The following is a 15,469-nucleotide window of genomic DNA, read 5'->3' on the forward strand; positions in this document are numbered from 1 at the left end:
ACAAACGGGACCACATACAGCTCATCCGATCCACACAGAAGACGGTGAGAGAGTGTTGTGCTTTTGTGTTCACTGAAACGTGGCTCCACGACGGCATCCCGGACTCCGCCATCCAGCTCGACCAGCTAACATGCTATCGGGCAGACAGGGCCCTCACTGCAGGAGGTAAGACCCGCGGTGGCGGGGTCTGTGTTTACATCAGTGATGCATGGTGTAAGGACACTGTTGTTACACAGAAGCACTGCTCAGCCCTGGTGGAGTTCATGTTTTTAAAGTGTCGGCCTTTCCACCTACCGAGGGAGTTTACAGCCATTCTACTAGCTGCTGTTTATATTCCCCCCTGCTCTAACAACAAGGACAGAGACAGGGCACTATCTGAACTGAACTGTGCCATCACCGAACACCAGACAGCCCATCCAGACGGCTTCCTCATCGTGGCTGGTGATTTCAACCAGGCTAACCTCAAGTCAGTGTGTCCACAGCTACATCAACACATTGACTTTCCTACAAGAGGTAATAACACACTGGACATGGTCTTCACCACTCAGAGAGGAGCTTACAAGGCGTCACACCTCCCCCACCTGGGTGCTTCTGACCACCTCACTGTCATGCTAATGCCAGCATACAGGCCGAGGGCTAAAGTCACCAGACCAGTTCAGAAGCAAGTGAGGGTGTGGCCAGTGGATGCCTCCTCTGCTCTGCAGGACTGTTTTGACACCACAGACTGGGACATTTTCAAGCAGGCAGCCACCTACAACCACCACATCGACATACAGGAATATACAGAGACTGTCACTGCATACATCACTAAATGCATCGATGATGTCACAGAGACCAGGACCATCACGGTACGGGAAAATCAGAAACCATGGCTGACGGGGGAAGTCCATAGGTTGCTGAGAGCCCGGAACGCTGCCTTCAGAGCAGGAGATGAGGCTGGCCTGAGAACAGCCAGGGCCAACCTGAACCGTGGCATCAGAGATGCTAAGAGGCAGTACGGCAGCAGGATAGCCCACCGCTTCAGTGACAGCAGAGACACCAGGAGCCTGTGGCGGGGGATCCAGACCATCACGGACTATAAACCCCGACCACAGACCTGTGACAGTGACACCGCTCTGCTGAACAGCCTGAACGAGTTCTTTGGACGCTTTGAGGCAAAAAACAGCACGCCTGCACGGAAGACTCCACCCCCTCCGGATGACCAGGTGCTGTCCCTGTCTTCGGCCAGCGTGAGGCGTTCCCTCTCCAGAGTCAACGCACGCAAAGCTGGAGGCCCGGACAACATACCTGGTCGTGTGCTGAGAGACTGTGCAGCGGAGCTCACAGATGTCTTCACGGACATCTTCAACACCTCCCTGAGCCAAGCTGCTGTTCCCACGTGCCTCAAAGCCACCACCATCATCCCGGTTCCCAAGAAGGCTTCCCCATCCAGCTACAACGATTACCGTCCCGTTGCACTGACGCCCATCATCACGAAGTGCTTCGAACGGCTAGTCTTGCAGCACATCAAGTCCATCCTCCCCCCCACCCTGGACCCCTACCAGTTTGCATATCGGGCCAACAGATCGACCGATGATGCAATCTCCACAGCCCTCCACTCAGCTCTCACCCACCTGGACACTAAAGACTCCTACGCCAGGATGCTGTTCATAGACTTCAGTTCAGCATTTAACACCATCATCCCACAGCAGCTGATTCACAAACTGGACCGGCTGGGGCTGAACACGTCGCTGTGCAACTGGCTGCTGGACTTCCTGACTGGGAGACCACAGGCAGTCCGGGTCGGCAGGTACACATCCAGCACCATCATCATGAACACAGGGGCCCCTCAAGGATGTGTGCTGAGCCCCCTTCTCTTCACCCTGCTGACCCACGACTGCACGCCGAAGCACAGCACCAACCTCTTCGTCAAGTTTGCGGACGACACAACTGTGGTAGGTCTCATCCACAATAACGATGAGACCGGCTACAGAGACGAGGTGAGCCAACTGGCCACATGGTGCGGTGACAACAATCTCGCTCTCAATGTAGAGAAAACAAGGGAGATTGTTGTGGACTTCAGGAGAGCGCACACCCAGCACCCTCCTCTGACCATCAACGGTGCGGTGGTGGAGAGAGTGAGCAGCACCAAATACCTGGGTGTGCACATCACAGATGACCTCTCCTGGAAGACCAACACTGCATCACTGGCCAAGAGGGCTCAACAGCGCCTCTACTTCCTCCGCAAACTGCGAAGAGCAAAAGCCTCAGCCTCCATCATGCACTCCTTCTACCGGGGCGTCATTGAGAGCATCCTGACCAGCTGCATAACTGTGTGGTACGGAGGCTGCACGGCGTCCTGCCGCAGGACGCTGCAGCGCACAGTTAGGGCAGCTGAGAAGATCGTCGGTGCCCCCCTCCCCTCCCTCCAGGACATTTACAACACACGCCTGTCACGCAAAGCACTCCGCGTGGCAGGCGACATCACACACCCCTCACACGGCTTCTTCAGACTGCTGCCATCCGGCAGACGACTGAGAAGCCTCCGAGCTCGAAGCTGTAGGCTGAGAGACAGCTTCATCCATCAGGCTGTCAGGAAGCTGAACTCTCTCCCGGCCCCCCCCCCCCCCCCCCTTCTCACTCTGCCCTGCAATCTGATCTGAACTGTGAACTGAGGCACTACACCCCACCCCCCCCCCCACTCACCCACACACACACACACACACACACACACACACACACACACACACACACACACACACACACACACACACACACACACACACACACACACACACACACACACACACACACACACACACACCATCTATCACTTAGCCACTTTACTCCGGACTCAAAATGCTGCTAACTGTTTTAACTGTTTACACTGTTTACATTGCACTTTGCACTCCCATCTGAATACTTGAATACTTACGTTGCAATACTGTATATACAATAGATAGATATTATAGATATTCTGGTATTATCTTCTTCCCCTGTATATTTTTCCCCCCCCTCATGCGACTGTTTAAATTGTTGTCTTTTTTATTCTTCTTTTACACTTTATATTTATAGACACCGTGGTTGTGAGAGGAACGTAATTTCGTCCACCTGTATGTCCTGTACAAACAGTTGTTTGACAATAAAGCTGACTTTGACTTTGACTTAAAGAGAGGAACCACCACCCCGGTCTGCCAATCCAGAGGTACCGCCCCCGATGTCCACGCGATGCTGCAGAGTCTTGTCAACCAAGACAGCCCCACAGCATCCAGAGCCTTAAGGAACTCCGGGCGGATCTCATCCACCCCCGGGGCCTTGCCACCGAGGAGATTTTTAACTACCTCAGCAACTTCAGCCCCAGAAATAGGAGAGCCCATCACAGATCCCCCAGGCACTGCTTCCTCATAGGAAGACGTGTTGGTGGGATTGAGGAGGTCTTCGAAGTATTCCCTCCACCGATCCACAACATCCGCAGTCGAGGTCAGCAGAACACCATCCTCACCATACACGGTGTTGATAGTGCACTGCTTCCCCTTCCTGAGGCGGCGGTTGGTGGTCCAGAATCGCTTCGAAGCCGTCCGGAAGTCGTTTTCCATGGCTTCCCCGAACTCCTCCCATGTCCGAGTTTTTGCCTCCGCGACCGCTGAAGCCGCACACCGCCTGGCCCGTCGGTACCTGTCCGCTGCCTCAGGAGTCCTATGAGCCAAAAGAACCCGATAGGACTCCATCTTCAGCTTGACGGCATCCCTCACCGCCGGTGTCCACCAACGGGTTCTAGGATTTCCGCCACGACAGGCACCAACTACCTTGCGGCCACAGCTCCAATCAGCCGCCTCGACAATAGAGGTGCGGAACATGGTCCACTCGGACTCAATGTCCAGCACCTCCCTCGTGACATGTTCAAAGTTCTTCCGGAGGTGGGAATTGAAACTCTCTCTGACAGGAGACTCTGCCAGACGTTCCCAGCAAACCCTCACAATGTGTTTGGGCCTCCCAGGTCTGTCCGGCATCCGCCCCCACCATCGCAGCCAACTCACCACCAGGTGGTGATCGGTAGAAAGCTCCGCCCCTCTCTTTACCCGAGTGTCCAAAATATGAGGCCGCAAATCCGATGACACAACTACAAAGTCGATCATGGAACTGCGGCCCAGGGTGTCCTGGTGCCAAGTGCACATATGGACACCCTTATGCTTGAACATGGTGTTCGTTATGGAAAATCCGTGACGGGCACAAAAGTCCAATAACAAAACACCACTCGGGTTCAGATCCGGGCGGCCATTCTTACCAATCACGCCTCTCCAGGTTTCACTGTCATTGCCAATATGAGCGTTGAAGTCCCCGAGTAGAACGAGGGAATCACCCGGGGGAGCACCCTCAAGTACTCCCTCGAGTGAATCCAAAAAGGGTGGGTACTCTGAGCTGCTGTTTGGCGCGTAAGCGCAAACAACAGTCAGGACCCGTCCCCCCACCCGAAGGCGGAGGGAAGCTACCCTCTCGTCCACCGGGTTGAACTCCAACATGCAGGTTCTGAGCCGGGGGGCAACAAAAATTGCCACCCCAGCCCGTCGCCTCTCACTGCCGGCAACACCAGAGTGGAAGAGAGTCCATCTCCTCTCGGGAGAACTGGTTCCGGAGCCCTTGCTGTGCGTCGAAGTGAGTCCGACTATATCTAGCCGGAACTTCTCCACCTCGCGCACTAGCTCAGGCTCCTTCCCCCCCAGCGAGGTGACGTTCCACGTCCCAAGAGCTAGCTTCTGTAGCCGAGGATCGGACCGCCAAGTGCCCTGCCTTCGGCTGCCGCCCAGCTCACATTGCACCCGACCTCTATGGCCCCTGCTATGGGTGGTGAGCCCATTGGAGGGGGGACCCACGTTGCCTCTTCGGGCTGTGCCCGGCCGGGCACGATTAACTATAGTGTATGGGTTAAATAAGCGCAATGAAATAGAATAGAAGCACTACACTTCAAGAAATGTCAATTATTTACTTATTTTTCTTCACACATACACATAAATGATAGTACGTGCAAATAATTCTCGTAGAAGTTTACAAATACTCAACACAAAGGTATGGGTGAGGGCCGACATCCGGGCAACTGAGCTACATACGGGTTCTTCGAGCCATAGCAACCAGACTGGCGTTGAAAACAAACCGTTGCCATTACTCTTTAACCTGTCGACCTACGCTGGTTAAACCCGTCATTCTGCCTCCAAAATGCCGAAAAACTGTGTTGTTTTTGGTTGTGCTAACCACAACTGGAAACAGGGAAAACAAAGGTTGTATTTTGTTCTGCCAAAGCGTGATAAAAGCCACAGAGACGAGACAAATGGCTCGCAGCTTTACACTGGGAAAACGAGGACGGTTCTCACTGGAGTCCCCCAAAGTCCCGGGTCGTGTGTTCGGATCACTTCGTTTCTGGTAAATATAAGGAACAAAAATCCACCTTCTAAACCGCAACTTGGCTATACGTCCGTGCTAATGTTGTACTTGTTGAATTTGTACCTTATAACGTTCGACAGCTGAAGTTGTTGTTGTACAAAAATAACATGCGGTATATACTATATAGTCTATAGCCTAGCTAGCTATTTTCGAAAACCGGACAACGAGAGGATACCAAAGGCAGCGTTAAGATGGACACCACCGGGAAAACGTAAGCCAGGGCGGCCAAAGAACACCTGGCGAAGAACAGTTGAAGGGGAGCTGAAAGAGATGAAGCTTACATGGGGCGAGGCACAGAGACGAGCACAGCAGCGAGATGAATGGCGTCGAGTCGTCGAAGCCTTATTTCCCATCCGGGAAGAAGAGGATTAAGTTAAGTAAGTAATATACTATATAGTCTATAGCCTAGCTAGCTATTTTCGAAAACCGGTTTCGTTATACACTAACACTTGATCTTGTTGTTGATAACTTCCGCGTCTCTTTCTTAATAGCGCGCAGGCTAAGCTAACTAGCAAGCTAAGCTAAGCCTGAGAAGCTTTAAAGTTCACTGAGACGAGTCTGACGCAAATAATACATTTTCGTTTTTTCACACGATATGCGAATAAGTAAAAATGCGTAAATGAAGGATTTAACGCCGACTTCCAAGCCACAACGCTCGTTAAATGCTTTTTCTGTCAATGCTGTGTTCGCTGTGAGCTGGTTTGTTTTCAACGAATTCCCGGTTGCTAGGGGATTGGTAGGCGGAAGTGACGTAGGTCCGCCCTCACCCATAGCAGCAACTGAATGTGTCACTGCATAGTGTAACAATGTTGTTTTCTAAAAATGGTTTTGTCTCTGCCAAATTCCATCAGATTACATTAAAAGAAGGCAAAAAATAATAAATTATTTTCTATATCGAATTTAATTCGATAAATAAAATAAATTATTCTTCATGAAATGCAGCAACAGCACACGAAACGGGTAACCCGAAACGGAACTCTTTCCTACAGTAAGTTGCTGTTTTAGGCGGAGTTATATAAGCGGTGCACTCCTGATGGAATCGACCGGAGTTTAAAACCAGCTATAATCTTTGGGTAAGACACATATTAGTTCCGTGACTTAATGTATTGTATAATTCCATTTAGCAATCAAATATTTTTGCCATTATGTTGTCTTGTCATGTTGTATTATCAACGCGTTTCTTACAACTTCCGGCAGCAGACAGAGACACACGCTCCAAACACAGAAATGATCTAAATCTAAAAACACCCAAACACAATCGAACCGATGCAAAATAAAAATGGCTTCAAAATTCCAAATCACACACAACTCCCCAAAAACAACTATGCGGGAAAAATGTCCCACGTTCACGGAACTAAACGAAAGTTATCTATGCTACCAGGAAGATAGCAAAGCGTTGTCTTAACAGACCTTTTATTCAGGTACACGGCCCGAGGTATACTTGTCATTAAAGTGGTCATATCCTTGTCATTTCAGGGATTTTAGAATTATATTGCATACCAGTGGGGCATGAATAAAGTACATTTTTGTCAAAAATACTCGATAAATCTCAAATTGCTCTTGGCCAAATCTTCCATATAATATAATATCCTCAATTACCACAATAATGGCCAAAATTAAAACGCAGGAGCATAGTAGGCCTAAGTATTAATAAAAAACAAATCAGAGGTTTAATTTAACAAGTATATTTAAAGGCCTACTGAAACCCACTACTACCGACCACACAGTCTGATAGTTTATATATCAATGATGAAATCTTAACATTGCAACACATGCCAATACGGCCGGGTTAACTTATAAAGTGCAATTTTAAATTTCCCGCCACACTTCCGGTTGAAAAAGCCTTCGGAGGATGACGTATGAGCGTGACGTAGCCAGTAGAACACAGGTATGGCTTCTCTATTGAAGCCAATACAAAATAGCTGTTTTCATCATTATTCCACAGTATTCTGGACATCTGTGTTGGTGAATCTGTTGCAATTTGTTCATTGCATTATGGAGAAAAAAGCTGAGCAAGCAAAGAAGAAAGTCGGTGCGAAGCGGAGTATTTTGCGAGGGAAGTCAGCAACACAACACAGTCTGTTTCATTGTTTACATTCCCGAAAGATGCAGTCAAGATCGAAGAACTCGGACAACAGAGACTCTTACCAGGAGGACTTTGACTTCGTTAACAGACGCAGATGCGATATCGTACTTAGGTGTTTGTTATGCGGGATTCATTTGTGGCATATTAAATATAAGCCTGGTTGTGTTGTGGCTAATAGAGTATATATATGTCTTGTGTTTATTTACTGTTGTAGTCATTCCCAGCTGAATATCAGGTCCCACCCGCGCGCTTCCAAACATTGGATTGCTTGCCCGTATGTGCGTGTCATGTACGTAACTTTGGTTAAATATATAAGCTTTATGAACCTTGGGTTAGGTGAACGGTTCTTTGGGCTGAGTGAGTGTGTGTGTTGTGCAGGTGTTTGAATTGTATTGGCTGGTTAAATAGACGGGATCCCGTCCATATTACCCGCTCGAGCTATAACTAGCTCGAGCTAGTAGCTAGTAGCTAGCATAACAAACACCTAGGTGTTTTTATGTGGGATTAATTTGTGGCATATTAAATATAAGCCTGGTTGTGTTGTGGCTAATAGAGTATATATATGTCTTGTGTTTATTTACTGTTTTAGTCATTTCCAGCTGAATATCAGGTCACCCCCGGCTCTCACAGCATCTTCCCTATCTAAATCGCTTCCACTCCCCACTAGTCCTTCACTTGCACTTTACTCATTCACAAATCTTTCTTCATCCTCGCTCAAATTAATGGGGAAATCGTCGCTTTCTCGGTCCGAATCTCTCTCACTTCATGCGGCCATCATTGTAAACAATAGGGAACTTTGCGTATATGTTCAATTGACTACGTCACGCTACTTCCGGTAGGGGCAAGCCTTTTTTTTATCAGATACCAAAAGTTGCGATCTTTATCGTCGTTGTTCTATACTAAATCCTTTCAGCAAAAATATGGCAATATCGTGAAATTATCAAGTATGACACAGAATAGATCTGCTATTCCTGTTTAAATAAAAACGTTTCATTTCAGTAGGCCTTTAAAGCAGCATTAAATAACTTTTCAACCTTCGAAAAAAAATTTCTTAACTGTTGGGATGATACATTGACTAACACATAATTGAATGACACCTCTGTCATGGCCTGGAGGGGTGTGTATCGCTTTTGCCTGCACTTAGTGACATTGAGGAGAGTGGCAGGAACCCTGCCACACAAAAAACTACAAATGTGCTGACTTGCTTTATGACATACTTGACTCCCCCTTTCCCTCCATCCATCCATTTTCTGTCGCTTGTCCCTTTTGGGGTCACGGGGGGTGCTGCAGCCTATCTCAGCTGCATTCGGGCGCAAGGCAGAGTACACCCTGGACAAGTCGCCACCTCATCACAGGGCCAACACAGATAGACAGACAACATTCACACTCACTTTCACCCTATTCGTTAAAAAGACGGAAGTCGATGCGAACGCACACGTGCCACCAGAAAACAATAATAATAAGAACGCCTATGTTCAATTACTGCTATCATGACCGAAGCTCCAAAGAAATGTAAAGTTTTGTCTAAGGAGACTAAAAAAAGACAGTCAGGATAAAAATTGCCCCAGCTTTTCACTCACTGGCCTGAGCTGCCTTGGCTGTGTTCCTGCTAAACTAGTAAGTAACTTTCAATGCTCAAATCAAAATGATAATGCTAATGTTAGCTGTTGAAATTTGTGTGGTAGCAATAGATAGCCACCAACGTGATAGTTTCACTACTACTTCCCTCGGAAAAAATCTCCTGCCGGTCTTTCTTTGCTTTGGACCTGCATCCGCCCGATACATTCTTGGTAGTAGCGTCATGTTTGTAGCGCAATCCAAAATAATTTGTTGATAGTGTCTGCTATTTAACATCAGCATAGCCATTAGAGACATAATATGTGTGCCAACATTACAGCTTACATCATGTCAGTTTGACGCTATATGCGCTAGTCATCATGGATAATGTGGTCCTCTTCTGGCAAAACACTACCGTTTTGGTCCACTGGCGCCGCCAAAATCAACCAAAAGTGAAAGTTCTTAAGTGGGGCTTTAATATTTTGACCACTGTACTATTACACACAGTTTGAACAGTAACACTGTTTGAATTAAAGAAAATAAAACGCTCCCATACCAGAATAAGATATAATGGTAAATGGGTTATACTTGTATAGCGCTTTTCTACCTTCAAGGTACTCAATGCGCTTTGACACTATTTCCACATTCACCCATTCACACACTGATGGCGGGAGCTGCCATGCAAGTCCCTAACCACGACCCATCAGGAGCAAGGGTGAAGTGTCTTGCCCAAGGACACAACGGTCGTGACTAGGATGTTGGAATTTGGGGATCGAACCAGGAACCCTAAGGTTGCTGGCACGGCCACTCTCCCAACTGCGCCACGCCGTCCCCGATGATGAAGATGAAGCGTATGTAGCTCTTGGCTTCACTGTGTGAGACGAGGAAAGGCCAGTGTGTTGTTTCCTTTAATGTTAATAAACTCACAATGTGGGACAAGCGGTAGAAAATGGATGGATGGATGGGTCATGCAGAGGATTTAGTTATAACACTTTTATAGACAAATTATACTACTTATAGCCACAGTGGACAGTGGGGTGGCGCAAAATAGTTTCTTCTATTTAGGGGGGCGTAACAGAAAATAACTGAGAACGTACCACAGTTTGAGAAACAGTAATATAGCATTACAAGGTAAATTCTTAAATGTCATTCATTACTTCAATATGTCCTGCCATTTTTTGCGGATTTAAGAAGCCAATTAAATACAAATGTGCTGTATTGTTGACCCTATTGTGTGAATGTGAATGGTTGTCTGTGTATCTGTGTTGACCCTGCATGAGGTAGTGACTTGTCTAGGGTATACCCCGCCTTCCTCTTGAGTGCAGCTGGGATAGGCTCCAGCCTCCCCTTGACCCCGAGAGGGACAAGTGGTAGAAAATGAATGGATGTAATTTGAGATTGAAACTAAATTATAACCATGTCTGTTTGTGTCCTTTCACCATTCACTTCACCCATATTTGACCACCAAGAGAAGATGCTTTGTCTGCGATGGCACCCGTGGCTTCGACCTGCAGATGCACTTTGTGTTTTCTCTCACCAGAGAGTTCACAAGCTGGCCTCGCTGCAAGACGCCAGAACGTTACCCCCAAATAAAATCAAAAGGTTGCTTTACCCCTTCACTGATGTTGACGCCTACCTGGACAGGTATTGTTGACGATGTTGAACTCCACTCTTTGCCTGCCTTTGAACTCTTGATATTAGAGATGTGGCTTCGGGGCTGATGAACTGCTGAGTTAGGGGTGGACAATCAAATGTTATTCTCGATCTCGACAATGGCTTCTCACCGATCATAAAAATATTACAATAAAAAACAAAACAATGTTTAATGGGCTACATAACGCGCAGGGAAATTCCTCAGCTACTAACTGTGAAACGGACGAGTGAGCGTAAGGCTGGGCGAATATATGATTGATCGTTGATCGTGATTAATTTGAGTTCGATCACGGTGATCAGCTTGTAGCACATTTCCTCTGTCAAACATGACGGAAATGTCTGTTAGAAGTTACCGCAGTATTAAACAATAGGGAAGCAACTTTGCTCGATGTAATCCTGTACAAAACAACCACCTTTATTGGCCAGGATTTTGTGTGTGTCTGTGAATGTGTATGTGTTTGTGTACGTTTGTGTGAAAGTGTGTCCGTGTGTACGATCAACTCGTTCCATCATCGCGCTCAGTCTTCTCACAATGTAATGAATGTTCAATCAGCGTTGTGCCTCTTCTCCCCCTTTACACAGCTGAAAGTGCAGTCCAGAAGAACAAAATAAAGACATATGACTAACACGAGTATAGAAGTTGAAACACAACATTTTAAAGGAGCAGGGACTTTAGTTTTACTATCTGCTGCAGCTCACTAGTAAGAACGTCTATATGACTGTATTGGTCTCAACCGGGAGAATCAACACACCCACTAATTTAATCAGAAAAGGTTTTTTTATATTTAAATATTTTTTAATCAGACTTTTTGTATATGTGTCTGCAAAGATTTCACTCCTTTAATGTAACTGCACTTTTTTTGGGCATTTTGCATATCGTTCACAATCATTATAAGAGACAAGAACACATGCCCTTTTTTTTAGGATTTTAAAGATGATAAGAAACACTTTCAAGATGCGGCTAATGGGAGTCACCGTTTTAGCCTTCAAAGCCTCTAAAACAACTTCAAAACCCTCCATCAACGTTTGTTATACACACTGCAAATCTGTATATAATGTAGTCAGACAGGTTCATAACAATATGTACAATATTTACCGTATTTTGGTCATTTTATGCACAGCCGGAAGTTCGGAACTAATTCTTTGGCACATTTATTTCCGTTTCCATAACAACACACTTCCGACTTCCTGCAACAAATTTGTTCCTACTCCTGGAATTTTTTTATTGATTGAGACTTTTATTAGTAGGTTGCACAGTGAAGTACATATTCCGTACAATTGACCACTAAATGGTGACACCCGAATAAGTTTTTCAACTTGTTTAAGTTGGGGTCCACACATGAGTGTGTTTTTTAATCATGGCGGACTTGATAATAGACAACGAAGACAACTATTTTTGGACAAATGAGGATTCACAACCTTATCTTTTTGAAACTGTATGGAGAATGAACTGCATCTTATATAAGCGAGCACAAAGAAGAGGCTGAAACGTTGGAGCAGACTGAAGCCAAGAGTGGTCATGGTCACGCTGTGAATTTGGAACTTTTGAGCCAAGCTATGCCGAATTAATGGGAGTGCCCAAATCAACAGGAAACGTCCCCGACCACCTTGACCAAACAGACAACTGTCCATCGAGTGAGTCACTATACTATTGATCATAATACATACAGCACATCACTGTACACTACAGTGTATACGCTGTTGAGCTAGCTGTGTACAAACAAAACATGAAATATGGGCTAGTACTTTACAGATACTGTAATAGGATTGTTCATGTTTTCCAGTCAGTAAGATTAGTGGTGTCTTATCGCACTGTGTTGGCCATTACAAACTCAAACGCTTCTACGGCTAATACCGTAGCACGCCAATGTGTTAGTACGCTAGAAAACGAGTTCCTCAATGTTCGCTCTTACAATAACAATGTTGCTACAGCTTAGTTATTATACAGATTACGGAACGTAAATTAAGTATTGACTGTTTTTTGAATGCATTTTTAAAGTGATTTAGAGGTAGAATTGATTGCTCCCGTTAGCTGCATTGCTAGCCACCAAGAAGAACAAGCTGATTTGTATGTGTCAGAAAGTGAAAAAAACAAAAACCTTTTGTCTTCTTGCCTCTCATAATGATTGTGAACGATAGGCAAAATTCCAAAATGTGCAGTTCCCCTTCAAACAAAAAAAATGTTGTATTTGTTTTTTCATATTGCTATTATTTAAATTTATTGTTCTTACTCTGACTATTATTATACTGGTTTATTTGTTAATCATGTATACATGTTCTTTTTAAATTATACTTAAAGTTGCGTTTTATTGGTACAATAAATATTCATGTTTTCAAATCAAAACTATTCATGTTATTAATCATGATTACAATATCAATCAAAAACAATGGTGATTATTATTTTTGGCATAATCATCCATCCCTATGCCGAGCCCAACTGATCTTTACCACAGCTGTGTCCCAGTCTTTATATGTTAGGGATTGTACTCCCGTGAAAGATTCCTTCACAAGGGACGCACACTCAGGGAGCCACAATCGCATTTACATATTCTTTGTTCCACACATGCAGGAGTTACATGAATTGTGCGTGTCTGGCCAGAGCACCGGCTCCAATTTGAGAGCAAGCTGACACAAATGCGTCAGCGATCCACATTGCAAAGCCGCTCTTAAGATACTAAACCTCACCACAATGGCGAAAAACAAACTTTGTTTCTTTCAAGTAATATTATAATTGAAGGACTAGAGGAAAAGGAATGACTAAGCATCTCACACACACACACACACACGTGAGTTCAAACCCCGGCCGAGTCATACCAAAGACTATAAAAATGGGACCCATTACCTCCCTGCTTGACACTCAGCATCAAGGGTTGGAATTGGGGGTTAAATCACCAAAAATGATTCCCGGGCGCGGCCACTGCTGCTGCTCACTGCTCCCCTCACCTCCCCTTGGGTGATCAAGGGTGATGGGTCAAATGCAGAGAATAATTTCGCCACACCTCGTGTGTGTGTATGTGACAATCATGGGTACTTTAACTATTTAACTTTAACACACTTTAACATTATCCATGGAAAGTAGGGGTGAAATGGGACCCGGTTCCCTCCCTGCTTGGCACTCGGCATCAAGGGTTGGAGTTGGGGGTTAAATCACCAAAATGATTCCCGGGCGCGGCGCCGCTGCTGCCCACTGCTCCCCAAGGGGATGGGTCAAATGCAGAGGACACATTTCACCACATCTAGTGTGTGTGTGACAATCATTGGTACTTTAATCTTTAATCAATCCTGATGTCGATACTATCACTTTTATAGTGTATTGTCAAAATCGGATCGAATCTGAGGCCCAAAATTGATGATAATAATATGTGTATATGTCTTTATTACACTTTCAGCTCTGTGGATAGATCACAGTTCCAGCTTTTCCACCCCTCTGTAGAGGACATTGAAAAAGCTGAGAAGCTCTTCTGCTCTTCACCATCTCATAAGATTGATTACTACGTGTCAGCAGAAAGGATGGACCACACACCCACACTGAGACAACCAGAGGTCAGTAGATTGGGACATGTCCACTTTGTGGATTGTCCCTTTTAAACAAATAAACAAATAAAATCATGTTTTTTTTCCCCGTATTGGTCTCGACCGAGAGAATCAGCATAACCATTAATTTGATCAGAAAAGGCGTTTTGTTATATTTCAATATTTTTTAATCAGACTTTTTGTATATGTTGTAACTGCACTTTTTTGGGCATTTTGCCTATCGTTCACAATCATTATGAGAGACAAGAACATTAGAATTATGATTTTTTTCCCAAATATTTTCCCTTTTGTTTTAAAGAAACCAATAAATATAAATGGCAGAGATAATTCTAAACAAGTTTTAGTCCACCTTGATATGTTTTAGCTGCTCAGATCACTTCCACAGAACACTTCGACCACAGATCTTGTACAAGCTCTTCACGAAAGGGTGACTGGCCAGATCATGGTCAAGAACCATATCTCTGACTTCTTCTCCATCACCGCTGGCCTAAAGCAAGGCTGTGTTCTGGCCCCCACAATAGTCTCCCTCTGAGTTTCCTGACACGGCCTGCGGCATCTAACTTTGCTGCCAAATGGATGGAGGTATTTTCAACACTGGACCTCTCCGTGCGCGCCGACTTACCACCTTGGTAACAGTATGCGGATGACAACGCGACCCCTGTGGACACAGTTGTCAACCTGCAGATGTGTCTACTTCCGCTTCGCTCTTATTTCCAGAATGTCGTACAGGAAAATTTAGTTACGTTTTTCTCATTTAATGTACAGTTCTAATTTATTTGAAAGCCAAATTTGCCACCTGGCACACCAGTCAGTCTCCTTACTCATCTTTGCACTGACATATACACTCTGCTGTGAACCGATCCAGTGAGAGCTGAAAGTCACGAACTGATGGAGCCATCAGGACCACATCATCTGCAAACAGCAGTGACGCAACCTTAAGCCCCCCGAGACGTATACCCTCTCCATCATGGCTACGACTCTGCCTAGAAATCCTGTCCATGAAAATCACAAACAGGATAGGTGACAGAGCGCAGCCCTGGCAGAGACCAATACCCACTGGAAACGGATCCAACCTACATCCAAGCACTCGGATACAACTCTCACTTTAGTTGTACAGAGATTGGATGGCCCTCAGCAGGGTCCCCCTCACCCTGTACTCCCTCAGCACCTCCCACAGGATTTCCCGGGGGTCCCGGTCATACGCCTTCTCCAAATCCACAAAGC

General features: G+C 45.7%; 1 protein-coding gene across 4 annotated transcripts in view; it reads left to right on the top strand.

The window, feature by feature from the left end:
* Window positions 1-6,387: 6,387 nt before the first annotated feature.
* Window positions 6,388-15,469, top strand: part of gtpbp8 (GTP binding protein 8 (putative)) — a 55,612-nt gene continuing 46,530 nt past the window's right edge. For 2 of the 4 annotated variants that reach the window (XR_009828288.1, XM_062067758.1), the window contains exons 1-2: window positions 10,533-10,702; window positions 14,101-14,254. Coding sequence is in view for 3 of the 4 variants with exons in the window: in XM_062067758.1 (XP_061923742.1) it covers window positions 10,533-10,702; window positions 14,101-14,254 (324 nt within the window). In the remaining variant the exon portion in view is untranslated. Of the gene's footprint in view, window positions 6,489-10,527; window positions 10,703-14,100; window positions 14,255-15,469 lie in introns of those variants that run through there. The other 2 variants (XM_062067759.1, XM_062067760.1) reach the window with 2 other exon arrangements.

This window comes from Entelurus aequoreus, linkage group LG13 (assembly GCF_033978785.1).
Source record: "Entelurus aequoreus isolate RoL-2023_Sb linkage group LG13, RoL_Eaeq_v1.1, whole genome shotgun sequence".
Lineage (NCBI taxonomy): Eukaryota > Metazoa > Chordata > Actinopteri > Syngnathiformes > Syngnathidae > Entelurus > Entelurus aequoreus.